The sequence below is a fragment of the Procambarus clarkii genome, chromosome 23 (genome assembly GCF_040958095.1).
Source record: "Procambarus clarkii isolate CNS0578487 chromosome 23, FALCON_Pclarkii_2.0, whole genome shotgun sequence".
Lineage (NCBI taxonomy): Eukaryota > Metazoa > Arthropoda > Malacostraca > Decapoda > Cambaridae > Procambarus > Procambarus clarkii.
In genome coordinates this window covers 20850847-20877688 of record NC_091172.1, presented here as the reverse complement: position 1 = coordinate 20877688, position 26842 = coordinate 20850847, and the positions used below count along the sequence as shown (strand labels likewise).

The 26842-nt window shown below is 44.5% G+C and overlaps 1 protein-coding gene across 1 annotated transcript; it reads left to right on the top strand.

The window, feature by feature from the left end:
* The first annotated feature begins 22584 nt into the window (after nt 1-22584).
* Nucleotides 22585-24241, top strand: LOC138367756 (uncharacterized). Its single transcript, XM_069329708.1, has 2 exons — nt 22585-22632; nt 23330-24241. The coding sequence occupies exons 1-2, from the start codon at nt 22585-22587 to the stop codon at nt 24239-24241; spliced, it is 960 nt and encodes a 319-aa protein (XP_069185809.1).
* Nucleotides 24242-26842: the final 2601 nt, after the last annotated feature.

Sequence of the window (26842 nt, the reverse complement as noted above, 5' to 3'; positions counted from 1 at the left end):
GACACTTTTAGCCATGCCTTTTCTCAGGTTCTTGATTCTCTGGGCTGTGTTTGCGAGTTTGGTTGTTCTCGCGTGTACTCACCTAGTTGTGCTTGCGGGGGTGGAGATTTGGCTATTTGGTCTCGCCTCTCAACTGTCAATCAACTGTTGTTCAGATTCTGGAGCCTATTGAGCACTATCAAATATTCATTTGAAACTGTGTATGGAGTCAGCCTCCACTATATCACTGTCTAATGCATTCCATTTGTTACTTTGACACTGAAACAAGCATTTCTGTGGCTCATTTGGATACTATGTTTCCATCTGTGTCACTTTGTTTGTGTTCTACCCATGCTAAACAGTTTGTCTTTGTCCTCTCTGTCAATTCCCCTGAGAATTTTGCAGGTGAATATCATGTCTCCCCCTTACTCTTCTGTCTTCCAGGGACGTGAGGTTTAGCTCCCGTAGCCTTTCCTCGTAGCTCATACCTCTCAGTTCCGGGAATTGTCAAGTGGCATACCTCTGAATCTTCTGAGTTTCTTTGGGCGTATGTGTGTTTTGTATGCATGCTGTGTGTGTGTGTGTGTGTGTGTGTGTGTGTGTGTGTGTGTGTGTGTGTGTGTGTGTGTGTGTGTGTGTGTGTGTGTGAATTGTGTTGTGTGTTACTTGTATCTATATGTATGAATACATATGTACGATTATATATTTGTTAAGCGTTATTCTCTTAGCGTGAGTATGAGTGCTTGCTTATTATTGCTTGCGGGCAGGGAAGCATAACTCCTAGGAGGGATTTTCACCTCAGAATATATACGAGTATATACGAGATTCTCCAAGCATGCCCCTTAAGGATTCAACTATTGTGTTTACTCTCGAAATATCTTCCTGACATCTACGCCACATTCTGTGCTCTGATACGGGAGGAATTCAGAGCACTCCGTGACTGATATAACACGAGAAACCTTCCCTTTTGTGCTAGTGTTTATTGATCATTCAAGCAATCTGTGATTGAAAGCAACAGGCGTGTCAGTGAGGAGAGAAGGAATAGGCGAGCCTGCAGGCAGCGGAGAGAGGGGCTGGTTAGTTGCGTCAGGTAGTGGAGTGGGTGGTGTGAGAGGGGGAGGCTACAGGTAGCGGAGAGAGGGGCGGGGCGGGCTTGGGTCCTCATCAATATACTGTTCGCTGTGTAAACACACGCTCATTTTCCTTCTGCAATTTCCACCAATCACTTGGGGCACTTTTCACCTCTCCTTTTCTTTCCTTCCTTCACTCTTTCCTTCCTTCACATACTGCTCTGCACCATTCTTCAACTCTTAATATTTTCCATTTATCTTTTACCTCCCTCTCTTTCCCCCCCCCCCTCTCTCTCTCTCTCACTCGCTTGCTCGCTCCCTCTCTCTCGCTCTCTCTCTCTCTCTCTCTCTCTCTCTCTCTCTCTCTCTCTCTCTCTCTCTCTCTCTCTCTCTCTCTCTCTCTCTCTCTCTCTCTCTCTCTCTGTCTCTCTCTCTCTCTCTGTCTGTCTCTCTCTCTCTCTCTCTCTCTCTCTCTCTCTCTCTCTCTCTCTCTCTCTCTCTCTCTCTCTCTCTCTCTCTCTCTCTCTCTCTCTCTCTCTCTCTCTCTGTCTCTCTCTCTCTCTCTCTCTCTCTCTCTCTCTCTCTCTCTCTCTCTCTCTCTCTCTCTCTCTCTCTCTCTCTCTCTCTCTCTCTCTCTCTCTCTCTATTCATTCATGCCTGTCTTTCCTCTCCCTCTCTTTTTCTGTATCTCTCTTTCTCTTGTTCTTCTCCCGATTTGTGCTCATTTATTCCCGTCATCATTCCTACCTCCGTCTTCTCCCAAGTTCCTTCATCCTTCCATTTCCCGCCATATTCTGCTCCTACGTCTTCTCCTTCGGTATAGGTGGATGATCGAGGCCTCCGATACAACGAACGATAGTAATAACAGTTGTAGTGACAGTAGATGTAGTACTAGTAGTAGTAGTAGTAGTAGTAATAGTAGTAGTAGGTGGAGGCGTCAAGGAATTCATTGAGGAGAACTCGAAGGATGATGGTTGTAGTGAAGGAGTGGTCTAACAATCACAGAATGACTAGGAGTCATGGACAGATTTAGTTTTTCTCTCTCATTGGGGTTTCGTTTGGTCTGCTGGAGTACTGTATAAGGGGGATGGGTGGTTCTGGAGGGGGAATGCTAAAGCAGGAATCCTTCTCAGTTTTCTTCTAACCTGTAATTAGTGCTTCATCTAAATCTTCTATTGCGTTCCAGCTCTTCTTGTCTCATATTATAGTGATCAGTACTTCAGTAGAGTTATGAGGATAAAAAGATGGAGCGAGATTAGTCTAGTGTCTGGCACGGTGGTATGAGGTGTCAGGTGGTGCCTCCAGTATAGCAGCCAGAGGGGGACACTATAGTGCTGTGTTAGGGATCCATTGTGCAAGTACCAACTTGCCCCGTCGCCCCACAAAAGGACCTCGCACACATCCTAGGTGAGGCAACAGTGCACATATGATCACTACAGCCTCTGACACTATGGATCCCAAACAAACCACCAGCAAGTACAAGGATTCTCATGTTCCTGTTAAACAGTTAATCAGTTAACTACCATCAAGGACGGATTCTGCGAGTGGTCCTTAATGGAGCAGCGTCTCAAACTACTCACTTGATAGCCACCTCGAACAAGGAACCACGCGTTGACTCTTATTCTGGAGTATTTACTTCTACGGCCCCCCTCTACACCTTATCCCTGATCCCCAAATCAATGAGTAGGACTACTCCAATCTAGAAATATGGAAGATACGTCAATCAAATCTGTCAACATGCAGCATTGTCTGTCAGAGGTGAGTGATGGCAGGTCTGGGTCACTTCTCAGCCGGAGAGGACCAAGGCTCCGCTGTTAGCGGGGCAGTACTGGTAAGCTTACTTGGAGAAGCTTAAGAATGAGCGGAGGACCAGTTGAGTTGAGCGAGGAGCAGCGGAAGAGAATCAATCACAATATATGCTTTTACTCAATAAATATATGGAAGGAATTAGAGGGCGAAGGAGAGAGGGTTGAATGAGTGTTTGAAAAGGATAGGGTCAAATGTGGGGGAGAGAGCGACAAATAGGTGAGTGAGAGGAAAGGGTGATGAATAGGTGAATGGAAGAGGAGAGGGGGATGAAGGGGTGGAAAGGAAATGAGCAACTCTTGAAGGTCTGGAGCACTTAACGGTTGACTGTTTCCTGATGTCTCATTATATCTTCACCACATTCAACGTGAAGGAGTAGAGGGAATGGAGACAGGAGGGATAATGGGTGAGAAGAAGGGATATGGTCAGGGGTGAGATAGGTATTATTGTTCACTCTAGCCTTCATGACTGTGTGCGTGTATACTCACCTAGTTGTACTCACCTAGTTCTGCTTGCGGGGGTTGAGCTCTGGCTCTTTGGTCCCGCCTCTCAACCGTCAATCAACTGGTGTACAGATTCCTGAGCCTACTGGGCTCTATCATATCTACATTTGAAACTGTGTATGGATTCAGCCTCCACCACATCACTGCCTAATGCATTCCATCTATTACCTACTTTGACACTGAAAAAGTTCTTTCTAACGTCCCTGTGGCTCATGTGGGTACTGAATCTCCACCTGTGCACCTCTTTCGCGTACCACCCGTGTTAAAAAGTTTATCCTTATCTACTCTGCCAATTCCTCTGAGATTTGAAGGTTGTGATCATGTCTCTCCTTACTCTTCTGTCTTCCTGTGACGTGAAGTGCATCTCGCGCAGCCTTTCCTCGTAACTCATGCCTCTTAGTTCTGGAACTAGCCTAGTGGCATACCTCTGAACTTTTTCCAGTTTCGTCTTGTGCTTGACAAGGTACGGGCTCCATGCTGAAGTCGCATACTCCAAGATTGGTCTTACATATGTGGTGTACAAGATTCTGAATGATTCCTTACACAGGTTCCTGAACGCCGTTCTGATGATAGCCAGCCTCGCATATGCCGCAGTGTGTGTGAGTGTGTGTGTGTGTGTATGTGGGTGTGTGTGTGTGTGTGTGTGTGTGTGTGTGTGTGTGTGTGTGTGTGTGTGTGTGTGTGTGTGTGTGTGTGTGTGTGTGTGTGTGTGTGAAGAGGGAGAGTGAATGAGTATAAAAGGTTCACCAAAATGTGTACCAGTTGATTGAAGGTTTGACCTTACCTGTACCTCACCCCTGACCTTTCCCTTCCCTCACCCCCTGACCTTTCCCTTCCCTCACCCCCTGACCTTACCATTCACCCCCCCCACTCCCACTCCCCCATAAGAGAAATTCACTCCCATCTCCAACCACTAGGGTCGGACGGTAGAGCGACGGTCTCGCTTCATGCAGGTCGGCGTTTAATCCCCGACCGTCCAAATGGTTGGGCACCATTCCTTCCCCCCCCCCCCATCCCAAATGCTTAGCCCGACCCTTTCCAAGTGCTATATAGTTGTAATGGCTTTGCGCTTTCCCCCTGATAGTTCCCTTCCTTACTTCGTAATAGATAGTCTAGTCCCGCGGTTTCTTTGCTGTCCACCGCGAAATTAACTTCCTTGATGACCAGCGCGAAATTCGCTTCTCAGCTGTCCACCGCGAAATTCACTCCCTCGCTGTCCGCCGCGAACTTTGAATTTATAGCCAAAAATATATTTTTTTCGGATCGGCTGGAGCATTTGTCTCTCGTCATTTTTTAACATTGTCAATTTATATTTATGGTTTTGGACAACCTTTTTTTGGGGGTTCATTGTTTGCTTTTGTATGTAATTTTCTCAAATGTGAATTAATATAGTATTTGTTTTGTTGCTGTTTGAGTGTTTTTTGTCAAGCTTTAAATTATATATATATATATATATATATATATATATATATATATATATATATATATATATATATATATATATATATATATATATATATATATATATATATATAACTGAAAACTCACACCCCAGAAGTGACTCGAACCCATACTCCCAGGAGCAAACGCAACTGGTATGTACAAGACGCCTTAATCCACTTGACCATCACGACCGGACAAAATGAGGTGATAGCCGAGGCTATTTGAACCACCCCACCGCCGGCACTCGGATAGTAATCTTGGGCATAGCATTTTACCAAATCACCTCATTCTTTGGGGCACACGTGAGGAACACAAATGCGAACAAGCCTGAATGGTCCCCAGGACAATATGCAACTGAAAACTCACACCCCAGAAGTGACTCGAACCCATACTCCCAGGAGCAAACGCAACTGGTATGTACAAGACGCCTTAATCCACTTGACCATCACGACCGGACAAAATGAGGTGATAGCCGAGGCTATTTGAACCACCCCACCGCCGGCACTCGGATAGTAATCTTGGGCATAGCATTTTACCAAATCACCTCATTCTTTGGGGCACACGTGAGGAACACAAATGCGAACAAGCCTGAATGGTCCCCAGGACAATATGCAACTGAAAACTCACACCCCAGAAGTGACTCGAACCCATACTCCCAGGAGCAAACGCAACTGGTATGTACAAGACGCCTTAATCCACGTGACCATCACGACCGGACAAAATGAGGTGATAGCCGAGGCTATTTGAACCACCCCACCGCCGGCACTCGGATAGTAATCTTGGGCATAGCATTTTACCAAATCACCTCATTCTTTGGGGCACACGTGAGGAACACAAATGCGAACAAGCCTGAATGGTCCCCAGGACAATATGCAACTGAAAACTCACACCCCAGAAGTGACTCGAACCCATACTCCCAGGAGCAAACGCAACTGGTATGTACAAGACGCCTTAATCCACTTGACCATCACGACCGGACAAAATGAGGTGATAGCCGAGGCTATTTGAACCACCCCACCGCCGGCACTCGGATAGTAATCTTGGGCATAGCATTTTACCAAATCACCTCATTCTTTGGGGCACACGTGAGGAACACAAATGCGAACAAGCCTGAATGGTCCCCAGGACAATATGCAACTGAAAACTCACACCCCAGAAGTGACTCGAACCCATACTCCCAGGAGCAAACGCAACTGGTATGTACAAGACGCCTTAATCCACTTGACCATCACGACCGGACAAAATGAGGTGATAGCCGAGGCTATTTGAACCACCCCACCGCCGGCACTCGGATAGTAATCTTGGGCATAGCATTTTACCAAATCACCTCATTCTTTGGGGCACACGTGAGGAACACAAATGCGAACAAGCCTGAATGGTCCCCAGGACAATATGCAACTGAAAACTCACACCCCAGAAGTGACTCGAACCCATACTCCCAGGAGCAAACGCAACTGGTATGTACAAGACGCCTTAATCCACTTGACCATCACGACCGGACAAAATGAGGTGATAGCCGAGGCTATTTGAACCACCCCACCGCCGGCACTCGGATAGTAATCTTGGGCATAGCATTTTACCAAATCACCTCATTCTTTGGGGCACACGTGAGGAACACAAATGCGAACAAGCCTGAATGGTCCCCAGGACAATATGCAACTGAAAACTCACACCCCAGAAGTGACACGAACCCATACTCCCAGGAGCAAACGCAACTGGTATGTACAAGACGCCTTAATCCACTTGACCATCACGACCGGACAAAATGAGGTGATAGCCGAGGCTATTTGAACCACCCCACCGCCGGCACTCGGATAGTAATCTTGGGCATAGCATTTTACCAAATCACCTCATTCTTTGGGGCACACGTGAGGAACACAAATGCGAACAAGCCTGAATGGTCCCCAGGACAATATGCAACTGAAAACTCACACCCCAGAAGTGACTCGAACCCATACTCCCAGGAGCAAACGCAACTGGTATGTACAAGACGCCTTAATCCACTTGACCATCACGACCGGACAAAATGAGGTGATAGCCGAGGCTATTTGAACCACCCCACCGCCGGCACTCGGATAGTAATCTTGGGCATAGCATTTTACCAAATCACCTCATTCTTTGGGGCACACGTGAGGAACACAAATGCGAACAAGCCTGAATGGTCCCCAGGACAATATGCAACTGAAAACTCACACCCCAGAAGTGACTCGAACCCATACTCCCAGGAGCAAACGCAACTGGTATGTACAAGACGCCTTAATCCACTTGACCATCACGACCGGACAAAATGAGGTGATAGCCGAGGCTATTTGAACCACCCCACCGCCGGCACTCGGATAGTAATCTTGGGCATAGCATTTTACCAAATCACCTCATTCTTTGGGGCACACGTGAGGAACACAAATGCGAACAAGCCTGAATGGTCCCCAGGACAATATGCAACTGAAAACTCACACCCCAGAAGTGACTCGAACCCATACTCCCAGGAGCAAACGCAACTGGTATGTACAAGACGCCTTAATCCACTTGACCATCACACTATGCTATGCCCAAGATTACTATCCGAGTGCCGGCGGTGGGGTGGTTCAAATAGCCTCGGCTATCACCTCATTTTGTCCGGTCGTGATGGTCAAGTGGATTAAGGCGTCTTGTACATACCAGTTGCGTTTGCTCCTGGGAGTATGGGTTCGAGTCACTTCTGGGGTGTGAGTTTTCAGTTGCATATTGTCCTGGGGACCATTCAGGCTTGTTCGCATTTGTGTTCCTCACGTGTGCCCCAAAGAATGAGGTGATTTGGTAAAATGCTATGCCCAAGATTACTATCCGAGTGCCGGCGGTGGGGTGGTTCAAATAGCCTCGGCTATCACCTCATTTTGTCCGGTCGTGATGGTCAAGTGGATTAAGGCGTCTTGTACATACCAGTTGCGTTTGCTCCTGGGAGTATGGGTTCGAGTCACTTCTGGGGTGTGAGTTTTCAGTTGCATATTGTCCTGGGGACCATTCAGGCTTGTTCGCATTTGTGTTCCTCACGTGTGCCCCAAAGAATGAGGTGATTTGGTAAAATGCTATGCCCAAGATTACTATCCGAGTGCCGGCGGTGGGGTGGTTCAAATAGCCTCGGCTATCACCTCATTTTGTCCGGTCGTGATGGTCAAGTGGATTAAGGCGTCTTGTACATACCAGTTGCGTTTGCTCCTGGGAGTATGGGTTCGAGTCACTTCTGGGGTGTGAGTTTTCAGTTGCATATTGTCCTGGGGACCATTCAGGCTTGTTCGCATTTGTGTTCCTCACGTGTGCCCCAAAGAATGAGGTGATTTGGTAAAATGCTATGCCCAAGATTACTATCCGAGTGCCGGCGGTGGGGTGGTTCAAATAGCCTCGGCTATCACCTCATTTTGTCCGGTCGTGATGGTCAAGTGGATTAAGGCGTCTTGTACATACCAGTTGCGTTTGCTCCTGGGAGTATGGGTTCGAGTCACTTCTGGGGTGTGAGTTTTCAGTTGCATATTGTCCTGGGGACCATTCAGGCTTGTTCGCATATATATATATATATATGGAAGGGAGTACCACCTCTAGCTGGAAGAAGGGGACCCATAGCCTCGGAGGAAACCACGCATAACGCATTAGAGGGAATGTTTAGATCCCCTCCAATACAGTTTCTGTGTGCTTTTCTCCTACCACCCCCTTCCTTAAATATTTTTTTGTGCTTTATTATGCATTTGATGGTTACAAGATATACATGGGTTGATACAAAAATAATAATGCAAAAAGGTGCTTAAAGGTTATGGATCTCTTGAAAACACAACAATGGGAAACATTTATGAATGTCACAGACGGGTTCGATCATTGTTGCAAGTCAAACACTTCTTCGAATTCCTATGAAGTTGGACTAGTGCCCAAGACGCAACAGGCATTTCCCCTCTGAATCGCAACACTGAGGCGCTGGAACAAGAAACTTTTTGCTCTCTGGTCTTTTGTAGCGCTGATCAATTTGTCCCCCAATTCCTTCAGGAACTTCAATGCACATTTTCCCCACGAACCGAGGGTCTCCGAGCCGATCGGAACAAAGCTGTAGCAGTGTGCTAGACCTCTGTATTTAATAATTTTCTGCGATTCCCTGAAAGAAGCAGCACCACCGCTTTCACGTGTGCTGTAGTGGAGGTAGGTACTGGCCAGTGTGGCAGCGCACGTGTAGTCCCATACCACTTGCTTGCCATCCTTCCAAGGTAGCAAGGTGACCCCATCAGGGCGCTTCTGAGGGTCGTTAGGTCTGGATAAGTGTGGTTCTCTTTGTGCCGGGCAGCGGGCTGTGGCGAGGCTCCTCTTGATGATGTCGTTGACTTCTTCATGTCTTGCAATTTTACCCTGTGATTTACGACATACCAGACCATGACGACCATATTGGTCTGCCATCGCAGTTCCGCAGATGCACCTATGTTCGGTGAGGATGGGGGCGGCAAGGCGAAGGGCAACTCCAATGCGGAGAGCGTCATGACTGAGGCGAGTTCCCAGGGCTGCATTGGGCACAGCAAATAAAAAATCCCCGGCGTGGGGTGCTGTTACCGCTAGGAGGCGAGCTTTGTTTTCAGCATCAGCGTTGTCAATCATTGCTGTGACAGTCTTTTCCATTATGGGGCTATCCCAGTGGGCCTGCTTGTGGTCTTTTGGGACTTGTGGTCGGGGTTGAGGGTGTGCAATGGTGTCCCATTGTCTGGCTGCTTCGGTGAACGTTTGATCATGAGTTCCCGCTGTCCCTCTCATACGCTCTGGTAGGATCTGCCCTACCAATTCGTTGGCTGCTGTACATGAGGATAAGAATGCAACCCATACTCCCAGGAGCCACGCAACTGGTATGTACAAGACGCCTTAATCCACTTGACCATCACGACCGGACATAATGAGGTGATAGCCGAGGCTATTTGAACCACCCCACCGCCGGCACTCGGATAGTAATCTTGGGCATAGCATTTTACCAAATCACCTCATTCAAAGAATGAGGTGATTTGGTAAAATGCTATGCCCAAGATTACTATCCGAGTGCCGGCGGTGGGGTGGTTCAAATAGCCTCGGCTATCACCTCATTATGTCCGGTCGTGATGGTCAAGTGGATTAAGGCGTCTTGTACATACCAGTTGCGTGGCTCCTGGGAGTATGGGTTCGAGTCACTTCTGGGGTGTGAATTTTCAGTTGCATATTGTCCTGGGGACCATTCAGGCTTGTTCGCATTTGTGTTCCTCACGTGTGCCCCAAAGAATGAGGTGATTTGGTAAAATGCTATGCCCAAGATTACTATCCGAGTGCCGGCGGTGGGGTGGTTCAAATAGCCTCGGCTATCACCTCATTATGTCCGGTCGTGATGGTCAAGTGGATTAAGGCGTCTTGTACATACCAGTTGTGTGGCTCCTGGGAGTATGGGTTCGAGTCACTTCTGGGGTGTGAGTTTTCAGTTGCATATTGTCCTGGGGACCATTCAGGCTTGTTCGCATATATATATATATATATATATATATATATATATATATATATATATACATATATATTATTTTGATAATGATTGCTGTATTTAATAGTTATCACTCTTTCTTCTGCTTGGTCTTGAAGGAAGCCGGCCTCGGGCCTGAGAGCGTATGTACACGATAATAACGGTGAACCGATAGAACGTCAAGCTGTCATGGTCAAGCTGTCATGGCCAGGCTGTCATGGTCAGGCTGTCATGGTCAGGCTGTCCTTATCCACTGCCACATCTTTGGTCACTTCATCCCTGATGGCGCTGTAAAACTCTGACTTTCCTCTTTATTACTTGTAGTGTTCTACAAGGCTGTGTTCTGTCACATGCTGTAGTCTCTTTGTTAATAAAATATAAAAATAAATTCACTCATTCTTGTGATGACTCCACTTAGCACCATTTTTTGAGGCACCAGCCACTGTCCTTATACATCAGCCATGGGCCTCATACTGTAGTCATGGTCCTCGCGTACACTAACCCTGGTCCTCATACTCCACCTACGGTCCTCCTACTGGCTGTTGCTTCTTTGAATTTATGTTCTCTTATGTTTAAGTTAAATTACACTGATTTTTTGCGAACTTGAAATTTTGTTCAATATACTTCCATCAACACATTTATTGTCAAGAGTATTAAAACAAACTCTCATCGACTTCAATATTTTGAACTCTTGTCTGGAATCTCAAGTTCTCTGTCAATATTCCAGGCTTCGCAATCACATTCAATCTGTCCTGGAAGCCTTACTTCTCAACAATTGCTAAGAGAATTGCTATTCTCTTCAAGCCCTTAAATCCATTCTTTTAATTTATATTAGCTCATCAGAGAGCTGCACTCACAAATAGATGTAGGTAATCATCTACCAATCTACCTTGCCAAAAGTATTGCCATCAGTCTTAGAGGTATCTCTCCAGGAATCTATTTGACCCACGTAAGTTACAGCTCTTCTATGGTTGCTTCATATATTGCCTCGGGATTTTCGAACTGTTGCTTCCTGATATTCGAACTGTTGCCTCGTGATTTTCGAACTGTTGCTTCGTCTCGTAGTTTGTCATTGTGAATCAAAGTCAATATATATTGTCTCATTCCCAACAGAGTGTCCGAAGTAGTATGTATTATTAACGAAACGTGAATGTTGCTGACTGTCACGACCCTGGGTTCTTAGTGGAAACCAGAGGTCAAACTGAGTTACAAATAATCTTGTGAGAAGGATAGTTAGTTAACATAACGTTTATACTTGGAGCTTTTCATACCTTTGTTCACGTCTTCCTTGCCAGACGTAAGACGAATCTTGTTTCTCACAGAGCATTAAGACTCAGTGCTTGTTGATTATTAAATATAATATTTAACTAGTTATCAGCTATGTTTAGAAATGATTAAGCTAACTAGTAAAGAATGTCTAAGTAAACTTGGAATGATGGCTGCTGTACGATCAGCTGAGTATCCGGCCGGCAGCAATCAGAGTAAGAGGTAGCAGGGCTCTAGGTCGGTCTTCTCTGGTCTGGCTGTGCTTGTGGCAACATCTTCCCTGTGTGTCTCTGTCTCCATCCTCCTCCTACTCCCTTTCCCTTACCTTAGTCCACAGTGATTCTCTAAGTATAACCCTGTGTACCGGTCTCTGGCAAAAGTTGTAGTTATTGAGTAGTCTAAGCCAGTGCTTTGGCATCACTAAGTACTCCATAGTGAGTAGTGTACCGCGTGGGTCTTTAGATGCCCTAGCTGCTAAAAGCCTTTGAGTGCTTTGTTCAAGTAGGCTTTACCCTAGTTTTGTCCAAGTGTAAGTCTTGTATCCTGCCTATGCGGACCAAGGTAGTTAACGTAAGATAGTGTGGTAAAGTGTTGTTATTATAGTAATGTATATGGGGGGTTGTTAGAGGGTTTAATAAATAAGTACTATTAAAGGAGTATACATTCTTCCTGTGAAGTGGAGCAGTGATCAACCGCTAGACTGATGTATTTATTTTAAAGCCAACAATTTAATACGTTTTATGTTCTTATTGGGGGCCGGGCCTATCTGATCTCCACTGATTTTAGGAATTCCTAGGTTTTTCCCTTAGGCCCTCTCACCACCACCTTCCTATAACAAGTAACATTTTCTTAACACTGACGATGGAAACTTTTTCGATACCTTTGTGTGACTTCCATCCCATGATGAAGCTGGAAAACACGTCTTGCAGACCCACGAGATTTGCAAAAATTTAAATATTAATACACTTTAAGCAAAATAATTCAATTAATACTTCTGATTTAGAATCACTAGAAAATGCCTGAAGATCTTCATTTAGCAGTATTGAAATGTATGAAAATGTCCAATAATAAATGTCCCACTGGCAGCACTACACTAGAAAATGTGATGTTATTCGTTGTGCTTGACATAGTGACTGTAGTGAGCCTCTTGTTGAATCACTTGTGATACAGAGGATTATCGGTGTACTCACCTATTTGTGCTTGCCTGGGTTGAGCTTTGACTCTTTGGTAAATGTGTATATGTATTTGTGCAAATGATTGTATATATATTATGTATATATATATATATATATATATATATATATATATATATATATATATATATATATATATATATATATATATATATACATATATATATATATATATATATATATATATATATATATATATATATATATATATATATATATATATATATATATATATATTAATAAATAAATATATTTTATAATATATTTATTTATTTTATTTAATATATTTATAATTTTATAATAAATAATATATTTTAATAAATATATTATTTTAACTTGAAGTGGATAAAACTGTTACCAGAAGTCTAGCTTCTCTTTGGACCTTGAAAATATATTTGTTTACGCAGCATCAATTTTCACTTAGTGCAGCGCATCTGCCATCTCATCGACCCCCTTCACATCCGGATCTGTAGAGCGTATAATCTTTACCCCACAAACATCCCTTCCAATCCCACATCTCTCCGCTGCAGCGAGTTTTGGCCAGTTGTTCTGTCCAATTTCCGTCTCATTCTGGAAAATATTCCTGTCTGCTCGTATATCCGAGCTTTTTACGCTCGACCTTTATTTACATAGATGTTTGTTGTTGTTTCCAGAGTATTACTGCTTTTGTTGTGTTTGTCATTGTCGTTTTTGTCGTAGCTGCAGCAAGATTTGACCCCTCGTTGCCGCCGGCCTCAGCTACTTAGTGGAAAGAGGGCGGTATGTTGGCCCCATGGGGGGAGGTGCAGTTAATGAGGAGAGGGAATGAACGAACGGTTGGGGGAAGGAGAGACGAAGGCGGAGGATGGAGAGGGAAGGAGGAAAAGGGGAGGATGGAGTAGGCAGGAGAAAAAGGTGAGGATGGAGAAAATGGAGGTAAACGGAAGGATGGAGGGAGGAAAGACTGATGACTAGAGAGAGAGAACTGCCAGTAAAGCGAATTGAGCAGTGTCTAGTAAGGAAGGAAAACAGGAAGAATTGAGGAAAAGGATTAGTGTGGGAACAGATAGATGTGAGTGGAAGTTTTCCCCGAGTGATTATAGGAGAAAAAATGGGGGAAGCGGGTCACCACCTCCAGGTTGACGCAGTGTTTACGGCTAGGTATAACGTCGTGTTTGCTATGGTCCGAGACGTGGTTGCTTACCAGGGGTCGTGCCTAGTGTTGAAGAGTGACGGTGAAAGTGTGTTTGGGGGAGAGAGAGTTAGCCTGTTGAAGGGAGTGCTGGTGTAAGGTTGTTGGAGGACCGTGAGTGCTGGTGTAAGTTCTGCTAATCAGATGGACAGGTAAGAGCTTAGGCCACGCCCACGTACCTTCAGACAGAACAGTGAAGGGAGAGAGAGAGAGGTGCTGCCCGAGCCTCACCTGGGTTTGGACCTCGGGTCTCAGGTGGAATATTTTCAATCTTTAGATCCTTACGTTATAATACTGTTGCACTCTGACGGCATTCTGGTTGACTGGATGACTGCCTACCTGGGCTCAATTCTGGTTGACTAGCTTCCTAGCTTCCTGGCTCCACTATGGTTGACTAGCTTCCTGGCTCCACTATGGTTGACTGGCTGCCTTATACTGAGTTGGTGGAGATCACAACCTGACGTTATAGTGGCCACGAGCTCCTCCTCCCCGATGCTACACTATAGTACTTCCCTGTTGTAGTGCTTGTAGTACAGTACTGCCCTGTTGTAGTGCTTGTAGTACAGTACTGCCCTACTGTAGTGCTTGTAGTACAGTACTGCCCTGTTGTAGTGCTTGTAGTACAGTACTGCCCTGTTGTAGAGCTTGTAGTACAGTACTGCCCTGCTGTAGTTCTTGTAGTACAATAGTACTCTGATGTAGTGCTTGTAGTACAGTACTGCCCTGCTGTAATGCTTGTAGTACAGTACTGCCCTGCTGTAGTGCTTGTAGTACAGTACTGCCCTGCTGTAGTGCTTGTAGTACAGTACTGCCCTGCTGTAGTGCTTATAGTACAGTACTGCCCTGCTGTAGTGCTTGTAGTACAGTACTGCCCTGCTGTAGTGCTTATAGTACAGTACTGCCCTGCTGTAGTGCTTATAGTACAGTACTACCTCATTTATTGTACCTTGTGTCTCACTAACATTCTCGACGCTCTGAGTTACTCTAGAATATTTCGTTGAATATCATTTATTAGTACTTTATTTTCTTGTTTTGCTCTGTGTTATATTTCGGTGCATATTCTTAGACTGAGTCTGACATAGGTTGTACAGAGCGCTTTGCGTAATTCATAATTCGTGTAAGTTCTGAAAAGCTGCCCATATGTTTTGCCAGCTTCGAATATCTGCTTATCTTACTGTTGTGGCGACTCTGCAGGTCTTCTAGGCGAAGACCCTGTGTGTGGCGCTCAAACACAGGTGTGGTGCTCAAACACAGGTGTGGTGCTCAAACACAGGTGTGGTGCTCAAACACAGGTGTGGTGTTCAAACACAGGTATGGTGCTCAATTACAGGTGTGGTACTCAAACACAGGTGTGGTGTTGAAACACAGGTGTGGTGCTCAAACACAGGTGTGTTGCTCAAACACAGGTGTGGAAACACAGGTGTGGTGCTCAAACATACGTGTGGAAACACAGGTGTGGTGCTCAAACATACGTGTGGTGCTCAAACACACGAGTGGTGCTCAAACACACGAGTGGTGCTCAAACACAGGTGTGGTGCTCAAACACAGCTGTGGTGCTCAAACACAGGTGTTCTTTTCTCTCTCCCCTTCTTGCATCTGTCCCCACTTTAGGGGATATATAGACATTTTGCCCTCTCTCTCCACTCCTATTCTCATTCCCTTATGGTTATTGGAATTTTGCTTTTAAAGGGACGCATGTCTACCCAAATTTGTCTAGCTTGTCTGTGACTGTTCGCTGTATTTCTGTATCGTTATCCTCTTTTCTACATCGTCGGTGTAAAGGTAAGACATTATAGTTTTCATGTTCGGACAGGTACTTTACATTTCATTCACCGGGACTCTTAGTAGACCCGAACTGCGAACCGTCCCTCTTTATTTCAGTTTTTATTTCTCTTACTACTCTGTTAAATATGTTGGTGTTATTTGTTACGTTTTAGTAATGAGTTTAAAACTTTTTGAACTAATTTAATCGGTTCCTTTTCCTTAATTAATTTTATCAATCGGAAACTATTTTTTCTTTATTATTGTTAGATCTTTCCCTTCTCCTCTGGCTCCTCTTAATTCCTTTATTATTCTTATGACCCATTCTCAGCTCTCTCATTCTATTCTCTCCTACCCTTCCCTCGTAGAAGATCCCGTCCCCAATTATATTGCCTCCCTATCATTAGAGGGGATTTTTTTCTCCCCCTGTTAAGCTAATCACAACTGATACGTCATTAGGAGAGGTAGTTTTTTCGGGAGAAAAGAGATGTGGTGAGCATTGCACCATGCAAGGGAGAGGTGCTAGACCACTACCTTCTGAAGGGTGATTTAGTTATGTCTTTGACTTTTTTTCATCCTAGCATCGTATGTTTCTTTCCCCACTCTTATGACGTCCACTGTTTTATATTTTTATTCTCTCGCTCTCCCCCCCCTCTCTCTCTCTCTCTCTCTCTCTCTCTCTCTCTCTCTCTCTCTCTCTCTCTCTCTCTCTCTCTCTCTCTCTCTCTCTCTCTCTCTCTCTCTCTCTCGCTCTCTTCCCAACCTACCTCCCTCCCTCCCCCCCCCGTCTTCCATTCACTTTCTGTCTTCCTTCGTTCTCTCTCAACTTGCTCTCTCGTTCCTTCTCATCTTCTTTCTCTCTAATTCTCTCATTCCTTTTCTCTCTTTCTCAACTTGCTCTCTCGTTCCTTCTCATCTTCTTTCTCTCTAATTCTCTCATTCCTTTTCTCTCTTCTTCCTTCTCTACTTTTCACTCTTTCTTTCGGTTCTTCTCTCTCTCTTTCGTTTTCTCTTCTCTCTCATGTTTCTCTCTTTCTCGTTCCTTTTCTCTTCTCTCTCTATTTGTCTCTTTCCTTTTCTCTTTTTCATTTTATCGCTTCTTCTCTCGCTTCTTCTCTCTCTCTCCCTCTTCTTCTCTCTCTCTCTCTCTCTCTCTCTCTCTCTCTCTCTCTCTCTCTCTCTCTCTCTCTCTCTCTCTCTCTCTCTCTCTCTCTCTCTCTCTCTCTCTCTCTTCCTCCCACTCTCCCTCCCTCCTCGCCGTCTCTCATTCTCCCCGCTCTCCCTATCTACTTTTTTCCCCTTCTTTTGTGTCTACCTACCTTAGTACGATTTCTTCCTCTTACCCCATTTATCTCTCAAACCTATCCCTCCTATTGTGTGTGTGTGTGTGTGTGTGTGTGTGTGTGTGTGTGTGTGTGTGTGTGTGTGTGCGTGTGTAGGGTGGGGTGGGGGGTTGGTGAGCGCTTTAGGACACAGTTTGCTAATTATGTTGATGGACTTCGTTAATACCTGTATATGCTCCCTGCAGCTGATACTCTCTTTAACCCTCTATGGACTCTCATTATCATCATCACAGGGGATTTGTGTGTGCATGTTTGCAGTTGTGTGTATGTGTGTATATTTGCGTGTGTATTTGTACTTGTTTGCGTATTTCTGTGTGAGTTTGTGTGTATGTGTTTGAGAGTTTGAGTGTGTTTACAAAGGCCCAAAATTTATTACGTTTTTATCCATATAAATAAAAATGTATATGTTCGCTTGTTCAAAATCGCTAATCTTCGAAAGTTCTTCACCGATTGCTTTGAAATTTTGACACGACGTTCCATTCGAATTTGAGCGTGTTTTTATATATCTACTATATAGATTTCACGTATGTGACAGGTATAAATATTCTTTTTTGGAAACCTGTTTTTTTCATGTGAGTTTTCATGTGAAGGAAATCTCCGAAACCTCTTTACCGATTGCTTTGAAATTTTGACACAACGTTGCATTCGAATACACGCGTGTTTTTATATACCTACTATAATTAATATTCCACACCTGTGACAGGTAAAAACATGTTTTTCTTTTAACTGCGACATCTGTTGCATGTACAAGCAACACATGTTATACTAAATATGCTACGATTCCATTTCAATAGTTCCGATTGCATTAATAAATGAAATTTTCATAGATTTCGGATTACTTTCATTTTGATTTAATTATTTTGTGTGACTTTGCGTTGGAATTGAGTTGTGGTGTTTATCATACTGTTCATTTCGTGAGAAATGTTTATTTTATTATTTTTTCATTTTTTTCATATCTTTTTTTCCTGTTCATATTTTTTAGTTATAGAAACATTAGATCATTTGATGTTCCCATTCTTCTGATGGGAACATCAGGTCATTTGGGAACGCATTGGACGAGGGAATGGGGGAATGGTGGGAAGGATGAAGGGGGACAGGAGTTGGGGATGGTGGGGTGGACTAGGGGACAAGGGAATAGGGGATGCTGGTGAGGACGAGGGGATGAGAGAGATAGTGGGGAGGACGAGGGGACCGGGGAGGGGGTGGAAAATGGTGGGAAGGACAAGGGGACAGGGGAGTCTTGAATGGTGAGGAGAACAAGGGGACAGAGGAGTGGGGGATGGTGGGGGAGGACAAGAGGATGGAGGAGATGGGAATAATAGGGAGGACGAGGGGAACGGGGGAGTGGGGAATGGTTGGGATCACGAGGGGACGGTGGAGGGGAGAATGATGATGAGGGCAGGGGGACAGGGGAGGGTTGCAGTGTCTCAGCAACGCCAACGCGTTGCTGAGCCACAGCAACGCGTGGCCGGGTATAGCTAGTGTTGGTATAAAGGAAGACGTTGCTTGTCTGTACTGAAAATGGCGAGAGACACATTTGAGTGATGAAAGATGTGATAATTTCTTTCATTTTTGCGATTGTGGTACAATATGAAGTTGAAGGAGGGTAGGCAAGGTTGTTTAAGAGGGAAGGTGAGGCTGCATCTCGCTAGCAAAGATGACGTGAAGCGTGTGTGTGTGTGTGTGTGTGTGTGTGTGTGTGTGTGTGTGTGTGTGTGTGTGTGTGTGTGTGTGTGTGTGTGTGCGTGTGTGTGTGTGCGCGCGCGCGTGGGGCCCATACAGGGCTTCCGTCCTGTATGGGCGGAACCGTCAAAAACAGATGCACAACCAACAGAGCTATACAAGCTTATCAACCAATAATTCTGGCCGGAGATTGAAGTGAGTTCTTAGGTTCCAGTTGGGGGTCTGACCAAAGTTGCTGTTGACTGAAAGAGAATACGCATTGCAGTGACCTATAGTTCTGTGTAAACGAGAGAAGCAACACTCGATGTTCTGATAGGGTTAGAAATTGCTGATGGAAGACCAGGTTTAAGACCTTCGGGAGGAAATGAGAGAGTTTGAGAAGCCGGGGAGGAGGCGAGGTAATCGCATGCAAATGTAATTACGTCCAAGGTGCTGTGTTGGAGGAGAAATATGAAATATTTCCGGAGGAACTTCATGCGGGGTATAAAGGCAGAATGGTCCTTGGCGTTTGGCGTGTGGAGTTTTAGTTTCGATTCTTGTGCTTGATCATGAAGCCATTTGGTTTGATTACCTGGGTAATTATGCTCATATTGGTATTACAGTTGGTATCTAGAGTATCATAATATAACACATATTAATTAATGTGATGTTTACTGACCTGTTAGTGAATAATGTGATGTTTACAGACCTGTTAGTGAATAATGTGATGTTTACAGACCTGTTAGTGCATAATGTGATGTTTACAGACCTGTTAGTAAATAATGTGATGTTTACAAACCTGTTAGTGCATAATGTGATGTTTACAGACCTGTTAGTGAATAATGTGATGTTTACAAACCTGTTAGTGAATAATGTGATGTTTAAAAACCTGTTAGTGAATAATGTGATGTTTACAAACCTGTTAGTGAATAATGTGATGTTTACAAACCTGTTAGTGAATAATGTGATGTTTCCAAGCCTGTTATGGGATAATGCAATTTTTACAAACCTGTCAGTGCATATTGTGATGTTTGACTCATTTGTCTTTGGTGTCCACCTAAACTTAAACTTTATCCTTGTTAGTGAATAATGTGATGTATACAAACCTTTTACTGAATAAAGTGATGTTTACATACCTGTAAGTGAATAATGTGATATTTACAACAGCGTTACCGATTAATATGATGATACTTGTCTCAATTCAGGTTTGAAATAGTTATTTTTTGTGATTTTAACTTCGGAACTCAGTAGATATACTACTTTAGGAACTGAGTCTTCATGTTCTGATGCGTTGTTTGGTCATTATATCTTCAGCCACGTTATTGTGACTCATCGTCTGCCGGGAGAACGTTGTTGGGTAATCAATTTTGTTTGCAAATTGAAGCATAAATAATTAATTCATCAGCTAGAAAGTCAGTGAGTATATATAGTCAAATACTTTGTTTTATAGTGTGTTTATGTCTATATATCTATAGCTGTCAAAAGACATACCATCTCGGCGGTTCTTTGGAATGGGACCAAGTACAGAGGTGTATGTTACAGACAACGCTGTACCAGGTAACTGTACCCATGGAAGAGAGAGAGAGCTTGTGTAAGATATACAAACAATATGTTTCGGCTTTCCATGTTTAAAGGTTGTCAGAGTATATATATTCACGCTACACAGCGGAATTTCCTGGTCTTTGACCGTCATGGTCCAGCGATGGGGAAACAAAGTAATATTATCGTCAGTCATTTTGTGTATAGTGCAATTAATAGAATTACAGAATTTTTAAAAGGGTTATTATATGGAGCTTAGATTTCGTCTCGGTACATGATGCTCATCATTTTTTACAGTGGCTGGGATTTCCCTGATTATCAAAAAATATTATGCAAAAATATCACATGTATTAAATCTAATTAAATATATGAAAGTTCATTCCTATTTTCCCCTAAATATTTGTATTTTCTATCATTTTATACAGTGTATACATGAATGCACTAGTTATCTCAGATGAGGCAACTTTCTTTCGTGTAAGGTTGCCTGATGTGGTAATTTCCTCGAGTGAGGAACATGCCAGGTAAATGTACAATTACTCAACTGCTGCCAAATTAAGCAATCTGCATATTGTTCGAGCCTGAGAGAAAAGCGACCCCATATGTTCATAACATTGTACCAGATAATTAATGAACTGATGTGTTGCATTATTAGCCCAATACGTTTTATCATTTTTATACAGGGGTTGATGCGTGTGTGTGTGTGTGTGTGTGTGTGTATGTGTGTGTGTGTGTGTTTGTGTGTGTGTGTGTGTGTGTGTGTGTGTGTGTGTGTGTGTGTGTGTGTATGTGTGTGTGTGTGTGTGTGTATGTGTGCATGCGTGTGTGTGTGTGTGTGTGCGCGCGCGCTAGCCTTTCATACCTGAATATGCATACGTACATAGAAGTGTTTGCTTGGCCGAACTCCGTTCCTGGCCCGGCCTTTCAAACGTTGCTAGATTAATGCAGTGGATTTGTTCCGATGATTTTCTTATATTCAAATTGCAAATTTTGTATCGAGTTTGCTTCCAAAAATCTTCGTTTAACCAGTTCCTCTTATTGACGGCTTAATGCTTAGAAAGTTTTCTCACTTGTCTGTGACTCATTTGTGTCTAGTGTCCACCTTAACTTACACTAAAATTACTTCGCCTACTTGCTCAGTTCCATTAGATTTTTAGATTTCGTTAACATGTCCCCTCTATCTCCATCTCCAGTGTGCCAGTATGATGAAGTTCGCTTCCCTCAGTCTTTTCTCGCAGCTCAAACTCTCTGGTTCAGGGACGAGAGTGACAGTTTCGCCTTGTCCTGACTCTTCTTTGGATGTAGTGAATTACCTTTATCAGGTTGTTGGCATTTATTAGAAACTATATGGACTTTAACACCGATCTTCCTGATACTCTATTTGTAACTCTCTAATCTCTTATCTCCGCTCTCACTCTAACCTTCTTGAGTGGTATTCCTGTCATTCTTATAGGACTGTTTCTGATGCACTTGTACCTGTTTATCAAGTTGAGTAGACGTCTCCTGTGCGGGAGAATATCTAGTGATCTCTGACAGTCAAGGATTATGCCGGCTTCCCATCCTACTCCTCCTCACTTTCTCTCTCTCTCTCTCTCTCTCTCTCTCTCTCTCTCTCTCTCTCTCTCTCTCTCTCTCTCTCGCTTGATATTGGTCATTTTATTGTGAATCTTCAGCAAGTTTGCCAATCAGAATTTTAATTTATTTTATACTAGCAGGTCTTAGGTTGTTAACTGGTTCACGTGCTCTATTAACCTGCTTCTTATTAGCCTCCAGTAGGTCTACTATCTTGAAAGGGATACGTTAGTAGCACCGATCTGGAGTTTGGTCTATAACTGCATAATAAATATAACTATAACTTTCATCTGTATATGATCTCAAGTTGATAAGGAACGATATATCAAAGAAAGTCGATTTATCGTTAATGAACGATCATTCAATCCTTATATGGACCATTAAGACAATAAGTAACAAAGAACTTTTAAGATATACTGTAAAATGAATCTAGTTTTGTCAGAAATGATACGCAAAGAAAATTATTTATCCATGTGATCTGATAGACGCAATAAATTATGGAATACAACATACGTGAAAAAAGTCAGACCAACGTCCGAATTAAGAATGTGGAAGACCAATAATAAATCCCATGAGCATTAATCACCATAAATTACTCTTAGGTTAACAAGTGATTGAAACTACTCTGAGGGTACTGGCGGAGATATCTTTGTTATGGTTGGGTTATGGCCAGGTGGAGACGAGCCCCGTTATGGAGACTTGTGCGGTGTTATTGACCGTTTTGAGGCTGGGTCAATACGAGGATAACAGTATCCAACTAGCTCTTGAGTGCCACAGTCAGAGTCGAGCATGGGGCAATGCGCATAGTTTATGCTGGCACCAACAGCCCACGCAACGCGGTGAAGGTGCTGCCGGGGTATGGTTGATGATTTATGGTATCTTTAGCGGTATACCCACGCAACTCCTACCGGTATACCCAAGCTCCCCTACCGGTACACCCACGCTCCCTTACCGGTACACCCACGCTCCCCTACTGGTACACCCAAGCTCCCCAACCGGTACACCCAAGCTCCCCAACCGGTATACCCAAGCTCCCCCACCGGTACACCCAGTGTGGGTGTTGGACATAAAGTGTAATTTAAAAACCGCAAGTTTGGGAATTATTTAGCCATGTAAATATGAGGTGGTACGTTGTGTGAAGGATGGAATGGGTGGAAAAGGAACGAAGTGGATTGACTTTGGAGGAGATAGAGAAGGACGGAAATCAGGGTGAGGATGGGATTAGTCACGGACGAGGATAGAGGAGAGTAGGGTGAAAAGAAAGGAAAAAGGTGAAAGAGGGAGGAAGGGCGAGGGAGAGAGAGAGAGAGAGAGAGAGAGAGAGAGAGAGAGAGAGAGAGAGAGAGAGAGAGAGAGAGAGAGAGGATTTGGAGGAACAAAGGCAGGAGTTAGACGATAAGTTAAATGGATCAACGGAGGAAGAGAGATGGGAACATAACAGACCATTGACCATCTGCGATTGCGGATTAACCGCCGTTTATTGTAAACTTCTAAATTAACACAACTGGGAAATGAACCGGCCATGATAACCCAACTGGGAAGTCCTCCGGCCATGATAACACAACTGAGAAGTCCTCCGGCCATGATAACCCAACTGGGAAGTCCTCCGGCCATGATAACACAACTGAGAAGTCCTCCGGCCATGATAACCCAACTGGGAAGTCCTCCGGCCATGATAACACAACTGAGAAGTCCTCCGGCCATGATAACCCAACTGGGAAGTCCTCCGGCCATGATAACACAACTGAGAAGTCCTCCGGCCATGATAACCCAACTGGGAAGTCCTCCGGCCATGATAACACAACTGAGAAGTCCTCCGGCCATGATAACCCAACTGGGAAGTCCTCCGGCCATGATAACACAACTGAGAAGTCCTCCGGCCATGATAACCCAACTGGGAAGTCCTCCGGCCATGATAACCCAACTGGGAAGTCCTCCGGCCATGATAACATAACTGGGAAGTCCTCCGGCCATGATAACCCAACTGGGAAGTCCTCCGGCCATGATAACCCAACTGGGAAGTCCTCCGGCCATGATAACACAACTGAGAAGTCCTCCGGCCATGATAACCCAACTGGGAAGTCCTCCGGCCATGATAACACAACTGAGAAGTCCTCCGGCCATGATAACCCAACTGGGAAGTCCTCCGGCCATGATAACCCAACTGGGAAGTCCTCCGGCCATGATAACCCAACTGGGAAGTCCTCCGGCCATGATAACCCAACTGGGAAGTCCTCCGGCCATGATAACCCAACTGGGAAGTCCTCCGGCCATGATAACCCAACTGGGAAGTCCTCCAGCCATGTTAACCCAACTGGGAAGTCCTCCGGCCATGATAACCAACTGGGAAGTCCTCCGGCCATGATAACCCAACTGGGAAGTCCTCCAGCCATGTTAACCCAACTGGGAAGTCCTCCGGCCATGATAACCAACTGGGAAGTCCTCCGGCCATGATAACCCAACTGGGAAGTCCTCCAGCCATGTTAACCCAACTGGGAAGTCCTCCGGCCATGATAACCAACTGGGAAGTCCTCCGGCCATGATAACCCAACTGGGAAGTCCTCCGGCCATGATAACCCAACTGGGAAGTCCTCCGGCCATGATAACCCAACTGGGAAGTCCTCCGGCCATGATAACATAACTGGGAAGTCCTCCGGCCATGATAACATAACTGGGAAGTCCTCCGGCCATGATAACATAACTGGGAAGTCCTCCGGGCAATACCACCATTGCTTAACACATGATAATAGTGGATTTTAAGACATTTCATCAGAGCTTCACTACGCGACTCGGCGAAGGATTAATCTGTCTCGACATATTAGCTATTATTCGTTTCAGAAAGAAACTGTTCCACATCTTCACTAAAGAAGCTTATTTTACGAGTTTTCTTACAACTTGTAACTACCCAACTACTCCTAAGTACCTTTCTCATTACATCTCCTAGAAACCCAACTCCTCATTAATTTCTTCTAGAAAACCAAAGCCATTGCAATTTTAGAAAGCCTTCTCCTCAATTCAACTCCTAGAAACGCAATATCCCAGTTCAGCTTCACTGTGACATAAACCAGCAATAAAGGAACTCTAGGGCGAAGCCGAGATCTTTTATACGCCATTTCTGAGTCGACTTGGCAAATCTTTAGGAAGATATGGGACTATCTGGCAAAGTCTCCGTTTGCAATATTTAAGGATATCTGAAGGGGACTTGAGAGCGTCTGAAGGTGATTGCTGGTGAGTGTCTTAGGGACATCTGGAGGGTCTTGGGGAATATTTGATACAGATCCTGGGATACTGGGCATTATTTTGGGGAGCCACTAAGAGACTATTGCGAGTACGTGGATAATATATTTATCTCGATTTCTTGGAAAGTATACGTCAAAATGGGATGTTCTATTAGGAAAGACGGGTTGAGTGCTTCCAATTTCTCCATTATCCTCTCTCCATCCCCACCCACGCTCATCCCAATCACTAGGGCTGAACGGTAGAGCATCGGTCTCGCTTCATGCAGATCGGCGTTCAATCCCCGACCGCCCAAGTGGTTGGGCACCATTCCTTCCCCCTCCCCCCCCCCAGTCCCATCCCAAATCCTTATATCATTATCCCTTCCAAGTGCTATAGAGTCGTAATGTCTTGGCACTTTCTCCTGACAATTCCGTCCTTCCCTCCACACCCGCCCCCCCCCATCTCCCCATCCCTCCCTTATCTCCCCATTCCCCCCCCCCCCCCATTCCACCCTCCCTCACTGCTGGTTGGCCTTCTCTCCTCTGGTCGTGGCACTGGGACAAAAGAAACTCAGAACACATATTTACTCTCTTCTTATTTCCTGTCTCAAACTTCCCCTTTCGTAATTGGATGCTCGAGTTGCCCCACGACGTATATTACTGACTACGAGCCGCTGCCAACTCGCTCCGGTATGTTGAACTTTGTAAAAGATTTATTCTTTGAACAACTCTGAGGGTGATTAGAGACGATTTGTTGATTTTTTTTTAATACACAATGTTTATTCAAAGATTGTGAAGCTGTGTTATTAATAGTTGAAGATAATTTGATACATTTTATTCTTAGGAAATGTTGGAATTGTCACGCTTATGCTGATGGAAGAATTGTTAGATTTCGAAGCCTTTATTCGCAGGTGATTATTATAAATCTTTTCAGATTGTTACAGGCTTATGGAAAAGTATTCGGATGTGATTTCAGAACTTTTTTATTCTTAATTGTTGAAATAGGAACGTGGATGTTATTTTATTTGGTTTGCGTTGATTAGAGAAAGGATGTCTTCTAGACTGAGCTCTCGTGAGATGTCTTCCAGTTTGAGCTCTCGAAAGATGTCATCTTGAGGTTACCTTAAGGTGATTTCGGGGCTTAGCGACCCCGCGGCCCGGTCGTTGACCAGACCTCCTCGTTGCTGGACTGGTCAGTCAGGATGCTGGACGCGGCTGCTCGCAGCCTGACGTATAAGTCACAGCCTGGTTGATCAGGTATCTTTTGGAGGTGTTTATCAAGTTCTCTCTTGAACACTGTGAGGGTCGGCCAGTTATGCCCCTTATGTGTAGTGGAAGCGTGTTGAACAGTCTCGGGGCCTATGATGTTGATAGAGCTCTCTCTCAGAGTACCTGTTGCACCTCTGCTTCCCAACGGGGGTATTCTGCACATCCTGCCATGCCTCCTGGTCTCAAGTGTTCCAGTATTTGCTCTTGTAAGATGTCTTCCAGTTTGAGCTCTCGTAAGATGTCTTCCAGTTTGAGCTCTCGTAAGATGTCTTCCAGTTTGAGCTCTCGTAAGATGTCTTCCAGTTTGAGCTCTCGTAAGATGTCTTCCAGTTTGAGCTCTCGTAAGATGTCACATTCAGCAGCATGTAGCGAGAGTGCGTGTGTGCGTGCGTGCTGGCGCGCGCGGAGGGAGAATGGGTAGCATAATATTTTTTTTTAGTCAGACTTCCGCAACTTGTTACAGCATTTTGTGTGTCTTTGTTTTTTTATGCTGGGAAATTGTTAGAGTTGCGTGTAAGTGCTGGTGGACCGCGTGTGGACCGCGAATATTTCATTCATATTTTTTTGT